The sequence below is a fragment of the Amblyomma maculatum genome, chromosome 10, assembly GCF_055883805.1.
Source record: "Amblyomma maculatum isolate TAMU_Amacu chromosome 10, ASM5588380v1, whole genome shotgun sequence".
Classification (NCBI taxonomy): domain Eukaryota; kingdom Metazoa; phylum Arthropoda; class Arachnida; order Ixodida; family Ixodidae; genus Amblyomma; species Amblyomma maculatum.
The window spans coordinates 24,400,337-24,417,163 of NC_139353.1; the positions used below are offsets into that span (position 1 = coordinate 24,400,337).

Sequence of the window (16,827 nt, forward strand, 5' to 3'; positions counted from 1 at the left end):
GTTACCTCATCACCTATACCTTCATCTTTTAATATGCTCCACAAGATTTCCCTTTTTACATTCTTGTATGCCCCATTTATGTTATGGAAGGCAAAATAATTGTTGTTGGTTTACAGGAAAGAAAAGGTGCAGTATCTATTACAGGTTTTCTGTGGACACCTGAACATGCAGTAAGGGAAGGGAGGAAGGTAGGAGTGAAAGCAGAAAGATGTGTGCCACACTAAAGGGCTACAGAGTAGTTTCAGCCACCTGGGGATCCTTAATGTGCACTGACATCACACAGCACATGGACACCTCTAGGTTTCACCTCCATTGAAACGCAGCCGGCGGCAGTCGGGATTGAGCGCGGGTGCTCTGGTACAGTAGTCGCACATCTTAACCACTGCGCTACCACAGGAGAGCATGATACACATATACAAAGGTATGTTTTCTGCCCTAGCTATTCTATGCATTCGGTAAGCATGAACAGGCTATCATCTATAATTTCCTACCATTTCTAAATTTGCTTATTCATTATGACAGCTTCCTTGCTTTTTAGACCAAGATATCAGCCCTGCGCTTCTGCCTTTTTCTAGTTCAAATTGGGTGCTGACCTTTCATGTGGGGAGATTATATGCTATTATATTACTAATATTGAGTGAGTGAAAAACTTTGAGTAGAGATAAGGGAGGGGGATGTGTAGGTGGGGTCCCTAGTCTGGGACTCCAGCGGCTGCCGCTGCTATCCATGCGCGTCACGACTCACTAGGGCCTGTTGGGCCACTTGTAGCTGTATAGGGCAGCCTCCCACCACTAATTCTGAGGCCCCAGGCTGGAGGCTCCACCTGGGAAGAACGTATATTGCATATGCCGCATAGTTGATTCCTCCTCCTCCTATTTATTCTCTTTCAGTCCCACCATTCCAGTCCATTACGACGAAGTTCAGATCATTTGTTCAGATGACGGTTCAGATATGCCCACCGAGAAGTGTGGCGTGCAGATATTGCGTCTTTCCTTTCCCATAGAGAACTCCGGCTAAGAGAATTGAACTATTTCCAAGATGTTGGGCCCAAGTTCGTCAAAATTCCTGGTGCCCGTGGTCGTGTAAGAGGCACAATTCAACTGGCAATAAAAAATATTCGAAAAGATGCTGTAATGAAAATTTAAATATATAAAAAAAAACTGTTTTTTGATTGATTGATTTATAGGAAAGGAAAGGCGCGGTAACTGTCTCACATGTATTTCTGTGGACACCTCAACCGCGCCGTAGGGAAGGTAGGAAGGTTGGAGTGAAAGTGGAAAGAGAGAAAGGGGAGCCGTAGTGGAGGGCTAGGGAGTAATTTCGACCACCTGGAGATCTTTAACGCGCGCTGACATCGCACAGCACACGGACGCCTCTTCGTTTCGTTTGCCTGATTTATTTTATAGGAACGGAAAGGCGCAGTAACTGTCTCACTTGTTTTCTGTGGACATTTTACTGCGCCGTAAGGGAAGGGATGAAGGTGGGAGTGAAAGTAGAAAGAGAAGCCGTAGTGGAGGGCTACGGAGTAATTTAGACCACCTGGGGATCTTTAACGTGCGCTGACATCGCACAGCAAACGGACGCCACTTCATTTCGCCTCCATCGAAACGCAGCCGCCGAGGTCGGGTTCGAACCCGAGTCCTCCGGCAAAGTAGTCGGGCGTCTTACCACTGCACCACCCCGGCGGGACTCTTCGTTTCGTTTTTTCTTCACCTACGGTTGCGCGACCTCCGCGATGTCGCAAGTGTGAGCGGGCCTTTATTCAGGCCTGCATAGAGAAACATATATCTGCGCGCGCGGTGTAGCGCCATCTGTCTATCGCCTCCTCTCTCACTACTTTCTTCACTTATTTCACTTCTCTTCCGATCAAACCCGACCTCGGCGGCTGCGTTTCGATGGAGGCGAAACGAAGAGGCGTCCGTGTGCTGTGCGATGTCAGACGCACGTTAAAGATCCCCAGGTGGTCGAAATTACTCCATAGCCCTCCACTACGGCTCCTTTTCCTCTCTTTCCACTTTCACTCCCATCTTCCTCCCTTCCCTTACGACGCGGTTGCGGTGTCCACGGAAAACAAGTGAGACAGTTACCGCGCCTTTCCCTTCCTATAAATATAAATGAATCAGGTATAAATAAATCTCTTCCGATCACATGTATAATAGTTGTACGGACATATATTCATTATTTCCCTCTTCTTACCACCCACTCACTAATTTCACTTCTCAATTCAGATCACATGTATAATAGCTGTACGGGCATATATTCATTATTTCCCTCTTCTTACCACCCACTCACTATTTCACTTCTCTTCCGATCACATGTATAATAGTTGTATGGACATATGTTCATTATTTCCCTCTTGTTACCACTCACTCACTAATTTTACTTCTCTTCCGAGCACATGTTCACTGATTTATTCATAGGAAGGGAAAGGCGCAGTAACTGTCTCACTTGTTTTCCGTGGACACCGCAACCGCGTCGTAAGGGAAGGGAGGCAGATGGGAGTGAAAGTGGAAAGAGAGAAAGAGGAGCCGTAGTGGAGGGCTATGGAGTAATTTCGACCACCTGGGGATCTTTAACGTGCGCTGACATCGCACAGCAACCGAGCACATGTATAATAGATGTACCAGAAAGTACATGTATAATAGATGTACCAGAAAGTAGTGAGAGAGGAGGCGATAGACAGATTACGCGCAGGTGGCTGGGACGCAGTTTAGTGTCCACCCGTTACAAAGGGTGCAGCCTCAAATCATCATCAACATCAGGTATGTTTCTCTATGCAGGCCTGAATAAAGGCCCGCTCACACATGGAGGTCGCGCTCACGCTTGCTACTCGCGGTGTTCGCGCAGCCGTACTATTGTCGCAAATGGTCGCATCGGTCGAAAAGCGACAGTCGCGGCCGTTCGGGCACTGCTCGATTTCCAGCTGCGTGAGTGCTGGTCGCAAACCGTTAAACCAATCAGCAGCTCAGCTGACGTGAACGTAAGTTCGCTTTACTCTATGAACAGTCAAGGTAGACACGATCCGCAAGTCGCATTCGCAAGTGTGAACATCTGTTGCTCGCCAACGAAGATATTCATTGAGGCATCTGAAAAGTGCATGATAAAGTTATGGCTAAAGCTGTTGGCTTCTTAAAGGGGAATTTTAAACGTATGACGCTAACGCTCTTCGCTACGGAGGGATACAAATAAGTATTGAGCAAGCCTCTCCACCCATCTCCATAAAGGTCTATTCACACTTGCGACTAGATGAGGTCGCGCGTCTACCAGTCGCGCGACCAGAGGAGAGGAGCTCGCCACTACCTATGTTCACACTTGCGACTGTCGCCTTCTCGTTCGTCAGGCACAGTTGGGGCGAACGTCGGTAGCGGCCGCTTGCCAGACACTTCAACTTTTTCAGGCGAGCCCGTGCGCATGCCGCGCTCTCGTGTTTCCAGCAGAACGCCAACGACGAATAGACTGTGTCAATCACCGTGGTGTCAATATAAAATGTTGCGCCTGCGTGAAAAACCCATTTCTCAAAAGTTCATGGTACCTACCGGATAGTCCGAATATCTTTCCAATCTCCTCCAAGGGCATATCCTTCTCCCTGCCTTTGAATTCCGGGTTCAATTTGTTGAAAAGGTAGGGGTATTCTTTCATTGCATTCAGAAGGTGCCCGGTCGAGTACTCTGGGACCTCGCTGATTGGTGAAATGGTTTGCGACTAGTAGTCGCGCGACTGAAAATTCGAGCAGTGCCCGATCGGCCCGCGGCAGTCGCTTTTCGACCGATGCGACCATTTGCGACTGTCGCTTTTCGACCAAAACGGTCGCGCGACCGCTGCTAGTCGCAAGTGTGAACGGGCCTTAACAGCGACAATTCGCCGCCGTACACCGTGCTCGCAGTCGCCACTCATCGACTCATCTCTGCCTCGTAGTAGTCCGTAGTCCTCGCGACGACTGTCGCCGTCGCTTCCTCGGACGCCTTTGTTTACAAGTTTTGCCGTGTGTTTGGTGACACACGTAGACAGGCTCAACGAACGTTACGTTGACCACGGTAAGATGCTACAGTAGCTGCAGTGCGTGTGTGTGCGTGCGACTACAGAAACGTCGAAACGTCCAACCAACGGTCCAACGCTAGCTAGCTCCCCGAGCAGCGCTGGTGATTGGTAGCATCTTTTTTCTACGTTCGGTACTGTACGCGCTCTCGTATCGGTGCCACGGCTGCATTGGACGGTGCGGAGCCAGTCAGAGCACCGTACTGTTGGCGCGGCCAGCGCGACTGCACCGGTGGAGCGTGCGGAAGCGGTCCGCCTCAACTACAGTAGCTGGAACCACTCGTGCTCCTCCGGGGTGGCGCGGAAGGCCGATCGTTTCACAGGGTTGTGCTATGCAAGTGGAAAACAAACACTGATCCTTATGGCGCGCGTGGCAACTATGTGAAGCTAGACAGCTGCTGTAGATCGCGCAGTCAGCGAACGGCTGGGTTAAATATAGTTTAAACGAAAATTTCGAGACACGGTCAACTGTGCCGTGACGCCCGATTCGTCTGAAAACCGTGACTTTTGAGGATGCCGATGTCGGGCACTTATTGGTCGGCAGTTTCTATCATGTCGCGAGACCACATATGTATGGTTGAATTGGCAGGCGCGGCCAACTTCGGGCTTCGCCTGTGGGATAGGAGGATGAGATCAGAGCCGAAATCTAGCCTTCCAGGACCCTTCGAAATTCAATTTGCTTTGAAATGGATAGTGATCCTGATGGGCCGAATTACGCCAATATCACACCACAAAATAATGTCATAAACCTGTCAATCAGCCCCCGCTCCTATTGGTCGACAGATCCATCCGTCAGCGCGGCTGGCCGATTGGTTTGTGACGGTTTTTGTGATGTGATTGGAGCGTAATTCATCTCCTGGTCCTTTGCGTCAATTGTAGGTTGAGATACACCACACCAAGCAGCATGAACAACAGTGTGCGAGAAGATAGCAACGACGTCAACTACATCAGTCATCTATGAAGATAAACTATATCAAACTAATGCCTTCACAAGTTATATTAGGTTTAGCATAACAGAACCTAATATAATGTGTGAAAGCATGTTGTACTGTGCAGCTTTGCCAAGCCAGGCACTTAACGACAGCATGTACCATTCGGGAATCGCCGATACAGTAAAATATGCCTGTAGCAATACAAAATGGGTTCCATCTTTCTCTTTCAAAGAGGCTGCAAATGTGTTTTGGGCATCACAGCCACAGTTTCTTATGTGTCATATAACCCCATATAACTAACTATTGTTAAAAATGAAATTTGCTACAGTAACAACAGTTTGTTTCTTTCTATCATTGCTGTATGCCTGCAATCCAACTTTTTTGACTGATAGGAAAACCTTGAAGCTCTTCCTTTGTGCCGCTTTAATCTACCATCCAGAGAAATCAGGAGCACTCTGAATATGCTTTGTGGAATGCTTGGATCAACCAAGCATGCAATCATGCCTTAGCGATATTTTTGTCACAAGTATGCCACACCTCTCTGTTCATGCAGGAATTGGGCCTGGCATCAACTGGCTGAAGGAATAAGTGTGCCAGGGGAGACTGCATTAAAATAACTCCTGTCTGTATTCACTGGCAGATCGTAACTGTGGAGTTGTCTGTACAGAAGCACATCTGGGGTATGTGTGCGTGACCGTTCACTGCACTTCTCTTTGTTAAAGATGTTAGTAGATCTACACATTAGAGCGCAACTAAAAATGAGGCATTGTGCTCAGCTTCCTTCATGACACTGTGTAGAATTGCACCTAGAGCAGCATCTTCTAACTAAACAACCCTGTTATATGGCATGATATTATCTCCCTTGACATCTCCCTTGGAAACGAGCTTGTATTTGCGATGCCCTCCCTGCCTGCGTTTTTAGTGCTGCAGCACTACTATCAGCATTCTTGCAAAAACCGCTATGTCTGAAGCCGATTTGACCTTTGACCTTTCTGAAGGTCCTCAGGTGGCCACAGAAACAAGTGTGACAGATACTGCACCTTTCCATTCCTGTAAACCAATTATAGAATGCTGATGAACTTAACGCTGGTTGTTTTCGACAAGGGCCGCGCAATGTACCGTGCGCAGCAGCAACATTCAGGCTTCCGCATTTCTCCAGTGCAGTACAGCACTACTACATTACGAAATGTGATTCGTATTCAATGCCATCGCTAATAAAAGCATTACTTTAAAAAGATTGTATCTGCAAAGCACATGCAATGTGTGGTCTGGAAGGATGGCCGCCTGATTAGCACAGCAAAATAACGGTGAATAATTGAGACACAGTAAACACTGTTTTGTCAAAACGCCCTGCTATTGCACGATATTCTGTGATTAACTGAGTCAAACCGTCTGTATTGTTTGTCTTGCTGATACATTTCTACTTGCGTATTTATAAGTGGCAGCCTTGTGAATTCATTGCTTTTGATCTGTCCTGTAATCAAATGCTTTTTATAATGTTGTCCTCTTTCTTTTGTGTAGTATTTTGCTTGTGCTGACAGCTTCAGTGCTGTGTATGTGTGAATTTTGGAGTGTGTACATAATCTGGTTGATGCCGGAGTTCAAATTTGCAGAAAATGTGTTTCAGAATCCAATATAATTCCACTAGGAACTTCAATGGAGAAGAATGGAGCGTAAATGTTACTTGTTTGTATAATTCTGATGCCTACCTGATGGGATAACTCCCCCCCTCCTTTTTTTTTTCTGGCACTCTTTCATCACAAAATTATGTTTGTGTTTATTGCCTGTAGCTTCGGCCACAGGTAATACTTCTCAACAAGTGCCAGAGAGACAAAGGAGGCTTAATGCTCTGCATTTGGGAGCTATAGCCCAAATTATGTGGATTTTTGATCTTTGCTGTTTTTATGTGGTAATGAAAGAACAAGATTTTTTTTTTTCTTTCAAAGATGAACAATTTTCAAATGAAAGGTGTGTCTGGAGGCCTGTCTGCATTAGCCTGGTATCTAAATTCTTTACCAAACTCTAGAATGAGTCTCATCCTTTGCTTTTAGCATCCCAATCTATCAGATCTCGCTGAATTACTCAGCAAACACTGGACCTACTCTCTTTTCTTTTGCATTTCCATTCTGCTGTTTCACTGGTCAACTTTATTGTACCACATCCCAATCAGTATTTTTTAAAAAGTATTAAAAAAAAAAAAAAAAGTGTGTAGTGGTGGTGGTAGAAACATTTATTAGAAAGTATGTGTATAGTTGAAGGAAATGCCTGCTGCGAGGTGATGTCCTCCGTCTTTCCATTTGCTTTTTCAGGTTGGCAGCTGTCGTTTCACTTTTTGAATGATTGTGTCTCTCCAGGTTCATGCGACGGATTAGTCATGGGTAAGCCATTCTCACCGTCCTCTTCAAGATTACTTACCTCTTTCAATAACAGTTGCACTTTCATGCACATTTCCAGCGAGATTTTGCCTGCTTTCTTTTTTTTTTTTTTATCTTTTGCATGATGTCTTTCCAAGTACCCACATTTGACCAGATTCCCCCACATATTTATACTTTATGTTGACACAAGCAGCAACATTGTTACTAATCTATGTTGGCTTCCTTGCAACGGCACCTTTAAATGTTCCTGATTTATACCTATGTATAAGTAGCTTTTTATCTGCATTGCCTAAGTGGGCTTCAACAAAGCAGGCAGCAGTAACAGCACTTTTATACATGGTATGGTACTGCTTCCTCATATTTTACTCTTTGTGGCCCTCATAAAGGTTTAGACAGAAAAAAAGCCTGTTTATTCTTGCCCATTGTCCTGCATTTTGTTGTACTTGGAATCTTCTAGTGTGCTTACTACAACTTTGTCAGCTGTACTTCATTCCACCTCTGTATCTACAGCCTGCATTTTTTTCTTTGCTCTACCATGGCCGGACTTGAGTGGCGGTGGCGCACTCTTTATGGCCTGCGCACAAGGGGTGTTTCCTGTCTGCCGCCGTTGTGAAATCGTGGCGCTATGATCCTGTTGGTTCTCCATGGGCAGAATGGCTGCTCGCGTCTGCACTTGCTCTTGGATGGAATTTTTATTTATTTATTTATCTTTTTATTTATTTGTTTTAAGTACCTTACAGGCCCATTAGCCATTGTGTAAGGGGGGAGTTGGGGGGCAGAAAATTCTGTACAGTGCTATATATATATATAAAGTGTAAGAAAACAGGCAAAAATACAAAGCATGGTAATCAGTATGTGGAAAAACAACAGTACAGAAGAGAAGGTGAAAGGACATGGAAATAATTATAATACTAACAAAAAGAAATAAGCGACACAGATTAAAGCACAACAGTGGGAAAAAAATAAATAAAAAGCAAGTGGTACACAGTGCCTGGTATATACAAACAGGTAAGGGGGGAAAAAAACTATAAGCGTACAGGGGCAACCACAAGTAAATAAAACCTATCAAAAAGGCATTTAACAGCTGCAACAAAGTTAATAAAAATATATATAAGAAAATGGAGGCTAAATGAAGGCTTAACTGAAATATGTGATGAGTTGGCAATGGAACGCATCTAGATTAGAAAGAGAAGCAATATTGTCTGGCAGGTTATTTCATAATCTGATGGCTCGTGGAAGTGCTGATGAGTTGAAGGCTTATGTGTCACTATATATTCTTGTAAAACTGAGGTGATTGTACAATCTTTCGAACAAGTGGGATGAAATATTGAGGTGAAGCGAACTTAATCTATTAAGGTGTACATACTTGTGAAATAGTGTAACGAAAGATTAGTTTTAATCTGAGTGATGCTTAAATGGTAGTTATAGTTTCGAGATATGATTCGTGCTGCTCAATTTTGGATGGATTCTATTGCGGTAATCATGGGGTTATAATAGGGAGACCAAATGGATGAAGCAAACTCAAGTTGTGGACAAACAAAAGCCAAGGTGGGCTAGTTTATGAATATTGGCTGGAGAATTCCTGAGGCGGCAGTGCAAATAGATGTAATATGGAAGGGCCATGAATGATCAGAGAAAAGGTTAACACCGATGTATTTGTAATGGGGGACCTGAGTCAGTAAATCATCTTGAATGCGGTATAGAAAGCTAGAACTGCTTCGTTTGCGGCTAAATGAGATTACTTTGCACTTGATACATAAAGGGTCATCAACCATGAGTTGCACTATTCGTTGATAAGATCTGATTGGAGTGCCAGGTGGTCGTTAGGAGATTTAATAAGGTGATAAATGACACAACCGTCCGCGAAAATTCGCATGCAAGAGGATATATTGTTGGGTGGATCATTTGTATAAGTAAGAAATAATAAGGGTCCGAGCACACTACTCTGTGGCACACCAGATACGTATAACTGGGGAAAGATTAGAGCACTGGTAGTTAAAAAATACGAATTGTTGCCGATGCAAGAGGAAGTTACGAATCCATGATAAAGTTAACGAGTTTAGACAGAGTGATGATAATATTGAAACCATGAGGCAGTGAGCGATTCAAACTAATACTCGCGAGATTTTACACGTGCTCCTTCAATAGTCAAAGCCTCTCCCGCTTTATATTTTCTTCCCAGCCACTCACATATAGCGTTGGAATTTGGGCAAAATTTTGGTGAAGTGAGCAGTCGACACCCGCACTGCTACGAGCAGCAAGTTGTCAGATCGAGCGAGTGGGCGACAGCTGTTCACAAGCGACAAAGGCATGTTTTCGAATAGTTCGTGACAGGATTGCCAAAACGACGCAAACATCATGTTTATGGATGCAGTTGACCAACTCTATCCGCAGTGGGACTCCGCCATGAGAGCATATGGTGAAGTCACACTGAAAACAGAGCAGACGACACGCCTACTCGTTGACGTCACAAGTTTTTGGCCCACATGACATTTCAATGTTATGTTTTCTGTTTTTTCATGTCAAGTAAAAACCTGGCAACTACGAACCGAAACCAAAAACTGCTGCCTACAAAAAATATGAGAATAAATTGTGTAATGTGATTTTGGGCTTCTAACACCGTGCTCTATGCTTATCGAATCGCTACGCACTATTTACAACACAAAAATCGGCCTGCCAGTACCCTTGCATTAGACGCATTATACCCAGGCCATGCAGGCACGTTCGTGTGGCTTGGTTAAAGCGGGGCTTTATATGTTGAGTGGTAGCTTAAGCTATCACGTCATACCCTTAAAGGCGCAGCTGAAGTGTCCACTATAGTTTTTATTAGAAGTCTATGTTTTCATAACTGCTGCTACAATATTACCTACATCAAAGTGATGCCTTTAAATTACATGGGAAACATTGCTACATTGTAAGCTTGCCTCACATATAAAATTCGTGCTTTGTTTTTCGTCTACCTATATTCATACGTTACAGCACCATTACAGCATTATAGTGGGAAAAAAGTACGAGAGCATACAATAAATTTGACGTTTTTTTATTTTTGGACGTCTGCTGAGATTGTGCTGGTGACAAGCCGAAGATGCAACAGGCGATCTGGGTTTTATGTGGCATAATGGGCAACACCAAGTCTTGATTGGTGAACATCATCAAATATTTTATGATAATTTGTAGTCTGTTTTGGTGGCTGCCACCATGTGTAGCCAGTGCAAAGCAAGGTTTTATTTTTGGTCGAGTTCTTTGAAATGTTTTTTGTTCACTTTGGCCCATTTATGCCTGTGAAGACAGCTGCACAAGGGCTGCTTCAAAGGTTATGAACCATTCAGATTGATTCAGCTGTTACTTCTGTGTTGCTTTCAGGGAATGTGCATAGACAGCATGCATGTATTAAAAAGTTTTTCTTTCTCTGTGCAGGCTCAGATGCTACCCATGACAGCCATGAATCATCGCCTCACCAAGAATTGCAAGCAGGAGGACGGCAGTTTGTGTGTTCGGAGTGCGGCTATGACACTGACAAGCGCACAGAAATCATTGCGCACCTCTGCATCCACACAGGAGAGAAACCCTATGTGTGCAAGCATTGTGGCAGGGGGTTCTCATCGAAGGGCAACATGACTGCCCATCTTCGCAGTGTCCACGCCGGTGAAAAACCATACAAGTGCAGTCAGTGCCTCAAGCGCTTCTCAAGGAGTGATGGCCTAAAGTCACACATGCGCACCCACACGGGCGAGAAGCCCTACCAGTGTGTTCTCTGCAATATGACCTTCTCACAGAGGTCCCCTTTGTCGGTCCACCTTCGAACCCATACAGGAGAAAAGCCACATCAGTGCATTCACTGCGGCAAAAGCTTCATTAGAAAGTCTCCTATGGTAGTGCATGTTCGCACCCATACAGGTGAAAAGCCACACAAATGTATTTATTGCAGCAAGGCCTTTGCACAAAAGGGTGCTCTAAATGGACATCTTCGCACCCACACAGGGGAGAAGCCATTCCAGTGCCAGCTGTGTCCCATGGTCTTCTCTATGAAGGGGAGCTTGAAGGCACATGTAAAAACCCACAAGAGTGCAAAATCATCCTAGTACTACTTTCGCTTCTAAGCCATTGGATGCAGCTTGTAGGGTAAATTGTGGGTATAATGGTTGCCAAATGGCACCCACTGTTCCTTAGGCTTGTTGCATTTTCTGCCAGAATTCACTTGGACCACCTGCTTTTCTGTTACAATAGATGAGAGTCAGCATGCTCCCACCTTTTAGGCAGTACTTGCTCTTTTACTGCATTAGTGTAGTCTTCTTTTGATGAAAAGGTATACAGAGTGTTCACGTAACTGGATTCAGGAACTTAATTGTAGCATTAAAAAATATCAAGGAATAGATAAAAGACACTAGACACGAAAGGGAAAGCTCTTGGGTTGGCACAGGACAAAAGCAAAAAAAAAAAAAAAAAAGGCTTTCAAAAGCTTATTTTAATAAAGGAAATGAGAATAAGCACACAATGGAGATTGGGAGCAAAAGAAAGCCAAGCTTGTAGCTGGCTTAGACCAACGACATATTGTTTGTCGTCATGTAGTGCTGCTCAGAGTATTTTTTTATATTCTGCTCAGTTAACTAAGATGAGTTATGCAAAATCTTTACTATTCACTTTAAGGCCAACTGCACTTCATTAAGTTGTAGAGGGGGCTAAGATATAACAAACCCAGTTGTTTTATTTACTTACCTCGCACAACGTAATTTTTTTCCAGCAATTAAATCTCACGAAATATGAAAAAAGTATGACATGACTGCGGTCTTGTGCTACCATATTGCAGCGTTGCCAAACGCATTTTGAATTAACAAGGCATGCACGCTCCCCATCTCAAAATAAGCAGCTGACAGAAGCCCCCACTATTAGCAGTCTCAAAACTGCATCACCATATTTTGCCGGAGCCACAATCAGCAATAAGCGACAAGCAGGCCACCGACAGCAATCTTGGGTGGAGATTTTGCCGAGCTATCGCACTCATAAAACAAAGGAAGAAAAAGTGTTCAGGTCGCCTAATTCAAGGTTAGGCTTGGTTTTTATTTGTCAGGGTGCAGCCCATAAAATGAGGCCGCTCACTTGGGCATGGCCACCGCATATGTTTTGCTCGCAAAAACGTTGAGAGGGCTACAATAGTATAATGCATGGGCGTAGTCCCTTGACATTTTTTATATTTTGTGGCTTTCATCAGATGCCTGTAAAAATAGCCAAGTCATAGTACGTTGGCAGAAAAAGCTCGATATGTTGTCTCCGAACCCCCTTTACAACATGATGAGACCGGCTTGGCCCCAAAGTGAATAATAAATAATTTGCAAAATTTATCTTGCGGAATGAGAAAATACTCTGAGTAGCACTACATCACAGAAAATGATATACCGTTGGTTTCACCAAAGTTCGCAGCGCCGTTTTTTATCTTGGTTCAAGATAAGTGGAACACCCTGTATATGTCTGTGTGGCTGTGAAGTGATTCCCATTCTAGCACATCATGGTGACCGTTATAGTGCTAGTCTATTGTGCAAATTCCACCTTTGAGGAGACATTCTCCTCAGAAGTTTTGTTTTCTTAACTCGAGGTGAATGAAATTTCATTTATAGAGCCTGGTATTTTCCAGATCTGCTTTTTATATAAAGCCACTTGAAGCTGTACTGCTTTAAATGTTGTGTAAATGAAAAACTGCATGTTTGTACAGCTTCTGGACATGGCAGTAAGCATGACAAAGTCAAACAAATTTGTTTTTCTTGTCCTTAATACACTACCGCATGCAACTAAGCTAGTCATTCCTATGGCATGCACGATTTGGGAATTTTGTATCTGTTTTTATTGTTTTCATTGGCTGGTGCCTGAATGTTTTACGTAATAAAAATCGTACTGATTTCATTTACAAGTTCATGGCTGTTATGTATGTGAAAATGTGGTACAATTAATTACCACCCCCTCTCGAGCCCCGCCCCCATATCTTTCAACCTCCCCATATACTCACCATGTTATTTCTAATAAAGAATCAGGTGATCACGTTAAGACCAGGCTCGTGGAATGGGCCTCTCACTGGCCCAGGTCGCTGCTAATACACAGGTCGCCGTCGGCTATCGGCTGATCATCATCCGCACATGCTTCTCTGACAAAATATAGTTACTCTCTCTCGTAAACATGGCAGAGTGGATCCAGAAAAATGCTACTTTATAATTCGCGCCAACGAGCACCCAGGGGCACTGCTGCTGTTATGAGCATTATGAGGCCGTCGTGACGTCGTCACTAGTAACATTGGGGCCGTCGTGTGTGTGGACGGTTGCAGGTGCAGGCTGTCTCAACGAACTGTCAGCTGAGAGGGCTTGCTTTCACCTACTTTCACCGCGGTGGAGGTGCTAACAGTGACTGTGTGCAACGCTACTAGACTATGTTCTACCATCACTGCCTGTGTGTGCGTGCGACTGAAAACTTCCAACGCATGCTCCTCTAAATAGATAACCGAGGTTTTAGGGGCTTTGTTCTGCATAGTTAATCGATTGCACTTACAACACCCCACGTGTGTCGCTTCTGAATGATTGGAAGTTACCTGGCTAATGCTGTCGAGGTTGCATTAAAGAAACTGCAGTATGTTGCGCTTCCCTTCACATACTTATATACTCGCGTCGGGACCTGCCGACACAGCAATTAACTCGTGTCGATCTAGCAGTACAAAAACGAAGAGGCTTGGAAGAAACAGCCCATTGTTAAAAAAGGCTATGCCCTCGGTCTCGATAGCTTTGACTGGCAGAAAGGCCTTTGAAGCTCTCTGCCTCCTGAATCTCATCTAAAGCAACTACGAGAGCTGTGATTAGGTAATTGTAATTGGTTCACAGGAAGGAAAATGCGCAGTATCTGTCACACTTTTTTCTGTGGACACCTGAACCGCGTCGTAAGGGAAGGAACCAAGGGGGGAGTGAAAGTGGAAAGAGAGAAGGAGGAGCTGTAGTGAGGGCTATGGAGTAATTTTGACCACCTGGGGAGCTTCAACGTGCGCTGACATCGCACAGCACACGGACGCCTCTTCGCTTCGCTTCCATCGAAACGCAGCCGCCGAGATCTGGTTCGAACCCGGTTATTAGGTTTTGTGAAATTTTGGATCAACCATTAGTATGCGCCAATGTCTTTAACATTATAGTTTTGACACTTAAACTGCACTGCTTTGCTAATTATGCAGTGATTGGAGTTGGTATGCATAGGATTTTGGCAGACCTTATAATGTGACTGAAAGCTAGGCAACGGTGCAGCTGTTAGTCCACAAGGTTGTGTACATGTGTACCTAGACAAATGTGTATTAACTTGCAAAAACATTGTGTGGCACGCAAAAACATTGTGTGGCACGGTACAGTCCTCCCACCTGCATAAAGAATATGAGCAGCATGCTGAGTTGTACATTTATGACATGGCAGGCCCAATGTACTGGTTTTTAAAGTCAAAGATTTCAAATGCATTCAGTGGAAATGGGCATGCAGAACCAAGACCTTGCTTTGAGCCATAGGTCACTTGTAAATAAAGATGAACAATGAGCTGTGCTGTTTGAGCTCTCTACGCAGGTTTGTGGACGACTGTATGGTCCCCCATCTTTTGTTCATGATGTTTGACATTGCTGATTCATCTGTTGCAATAATGTCCCATGCAACGGACTTTTGGACTTCTGTTTTAGTACCCTCCAATCCCAAGTCTTGTTTTGCTGGGATCACTGCTGCATGCATTTTCTTAAAGGGTGGCATTGCAAAGTCATTGTGTTTGACTTGCCCTGCAAACAAATTGTGGATTTTGAAGTGTGTAAATGACTTATACTTATGGGGGTGCACAGGTTTATAGAAAATGTGTTCCATAATACAACATAGCACTTCTAATTCAGTTCAGCTGATAGCTTTGATTTGAAAGTATGCGCTATGAAAGCTATATTTTAGGCATGATCCCAGTGCCATTTCTCATATTCCTAGTTTGCATCATTTTGAGCCCTTTTTACCCTCACCTGACTGATGGAAATACTAGAACTTCCTGTTACCATTTGCAGTCGTAGCTAAACACAATCAGTTTTGGCTTGTCCAGCAATCAAGTAAGAATTGAACTGACACTGCCAAAACAATGTAAGCTCTGAATATGGTCCATGATGCGATAAGCCCTTTCTTTCTGTTTTTTTTTTCTTTTTTCAACAGTTCTTTTCATCATTTTATGGTTGTGTTGATTGATTCTGACCAAAGTTTATGTACTTCTGGAAAACAAGTGCCACAGAGGCGAAGCAAACATATTGAACATACTTGATTCTTTTCATTTGGGAGTGACAGATAAATGCTGTATTGCCTTTTGATGTCTTTTAATGTTCTGAATGGTGATGAAAGCTCTTTTTTTTTTTTTTTTTTCTGAGATAAACAGTTTTCAGGTCAGTGCCATCTCTGGAATCTTGTCTGCATTAACCAGCTATCAGAGTTATTTTAGCAAGCACTAGAATGAGTCTGTTTCTTTTCTTTTCACATCCAAATCCATCGAATCAAGTTGAATAATTTGGTAAACACTGGGCCTAGTCTCTCCTTTCTTGCGTTTCTATTCTGTTCGTACACTGAGCAGCTTCATCTTGTTGCATTCTGACGGCGTTTGTGCAGAAAAAGTAAAAGAAAGGACATATCAGTAGGGCTGAAGGAAATTCCTGGTCAGAAATGATGTACAATTTCATTTCATTCACTGTTTTTCAGATTGGAATCTGTCTCCTCACATTTTGGACTGCTGCTTGAATCTATGGATCAGCATGGGCAAGCCACTCTTACCATCCTCTTCAAGATTTACTAAGCATTTTGTTAGTCTTTTCTACACACATTTCTAACAAAAAAACTGCTCTTGTTTTCTTTCATTTTAGTTATTTTGCCTTGCCAACTTCCCATATTTGAGCATATTTTCCCTGCACATTCATGTTTAATTTTCACACTAGCACTTAGTTTGCTCCTAATTCATTAATTTACTTTCCTTCTTACTGCACCTCAGATTATTCCGGATGTGTAGCTGTGCATATTGCCAATTTTGTAGCTTTTTTTTTTGTATTGCATAAGTGAGTTTCTACAAAGCAGGCAGCACAAACATCATCCTTTTCCATAGTATGGTACTGCTCCTCCCTCTCTTGCTTCTTGTGGCCTGCATTTAAGAGATGTGCCTGTTTATTCTTGCTATGCATCTTGTATGTTGCTGTCCTTGGAACTAGCCTGTCCATGTTTCAGGCCTCCATAAATGTGTTTCATGTTGCCTCTGTCTCTGCAGCCTGTGTTTTCTCTTTGCTCTACCCAGGTACTCTTTATATGCTCTCTCATGTTGGTCACTTTACCTGGCTGTCCTACGGTTTCTTATGTTTGATCCTTGATCGCTGTGGCATTTACACAGTTTGTGAGAAAACGTATCTCGATGCCCTCATAACGGGGCCTGCCTTGCATAGTTGATTTTTCTGTCATTACTGGGTGCTTGTGGCTTTG

The 16,827-nt window shown here is 43.8% G+C and overlaps 1 protein-coding gene across 1 annotated transcript in view; it reads left to right on the forward strand.

Moving 5' to 3' along the window:
• The first annotated feature begins 3,848 nt into the window (after positions 1-3,848).
• Positions 3,849-16,827, forward strand: part of LOC146175891 (uncharacterized) — a 36,656-nt gene continuing 23,677 nt past the window's right edge. Inside the window, exons 1-4 of the mRNA XM_084581219.1 lie at positions 3,849-4,034; positions 5,521-5,647; positions 7,277-7,345; positions 10,760-11,423. Of these exons, the coding sequence (XP_084437345.1) occupies positions 7,342-7,345; positions 10,760-11,423 (668 nt within the window). The 5' untranslated portion in view covers positions 3,849-4,034; positions 5,521-5,647; positions 7,277-7,341. The remainder of the gene's footprint in view (positions 4,035-5,520; positions 5,648-7,276; positions 7,346-10,759; positions 11,424-16,827) is intronic.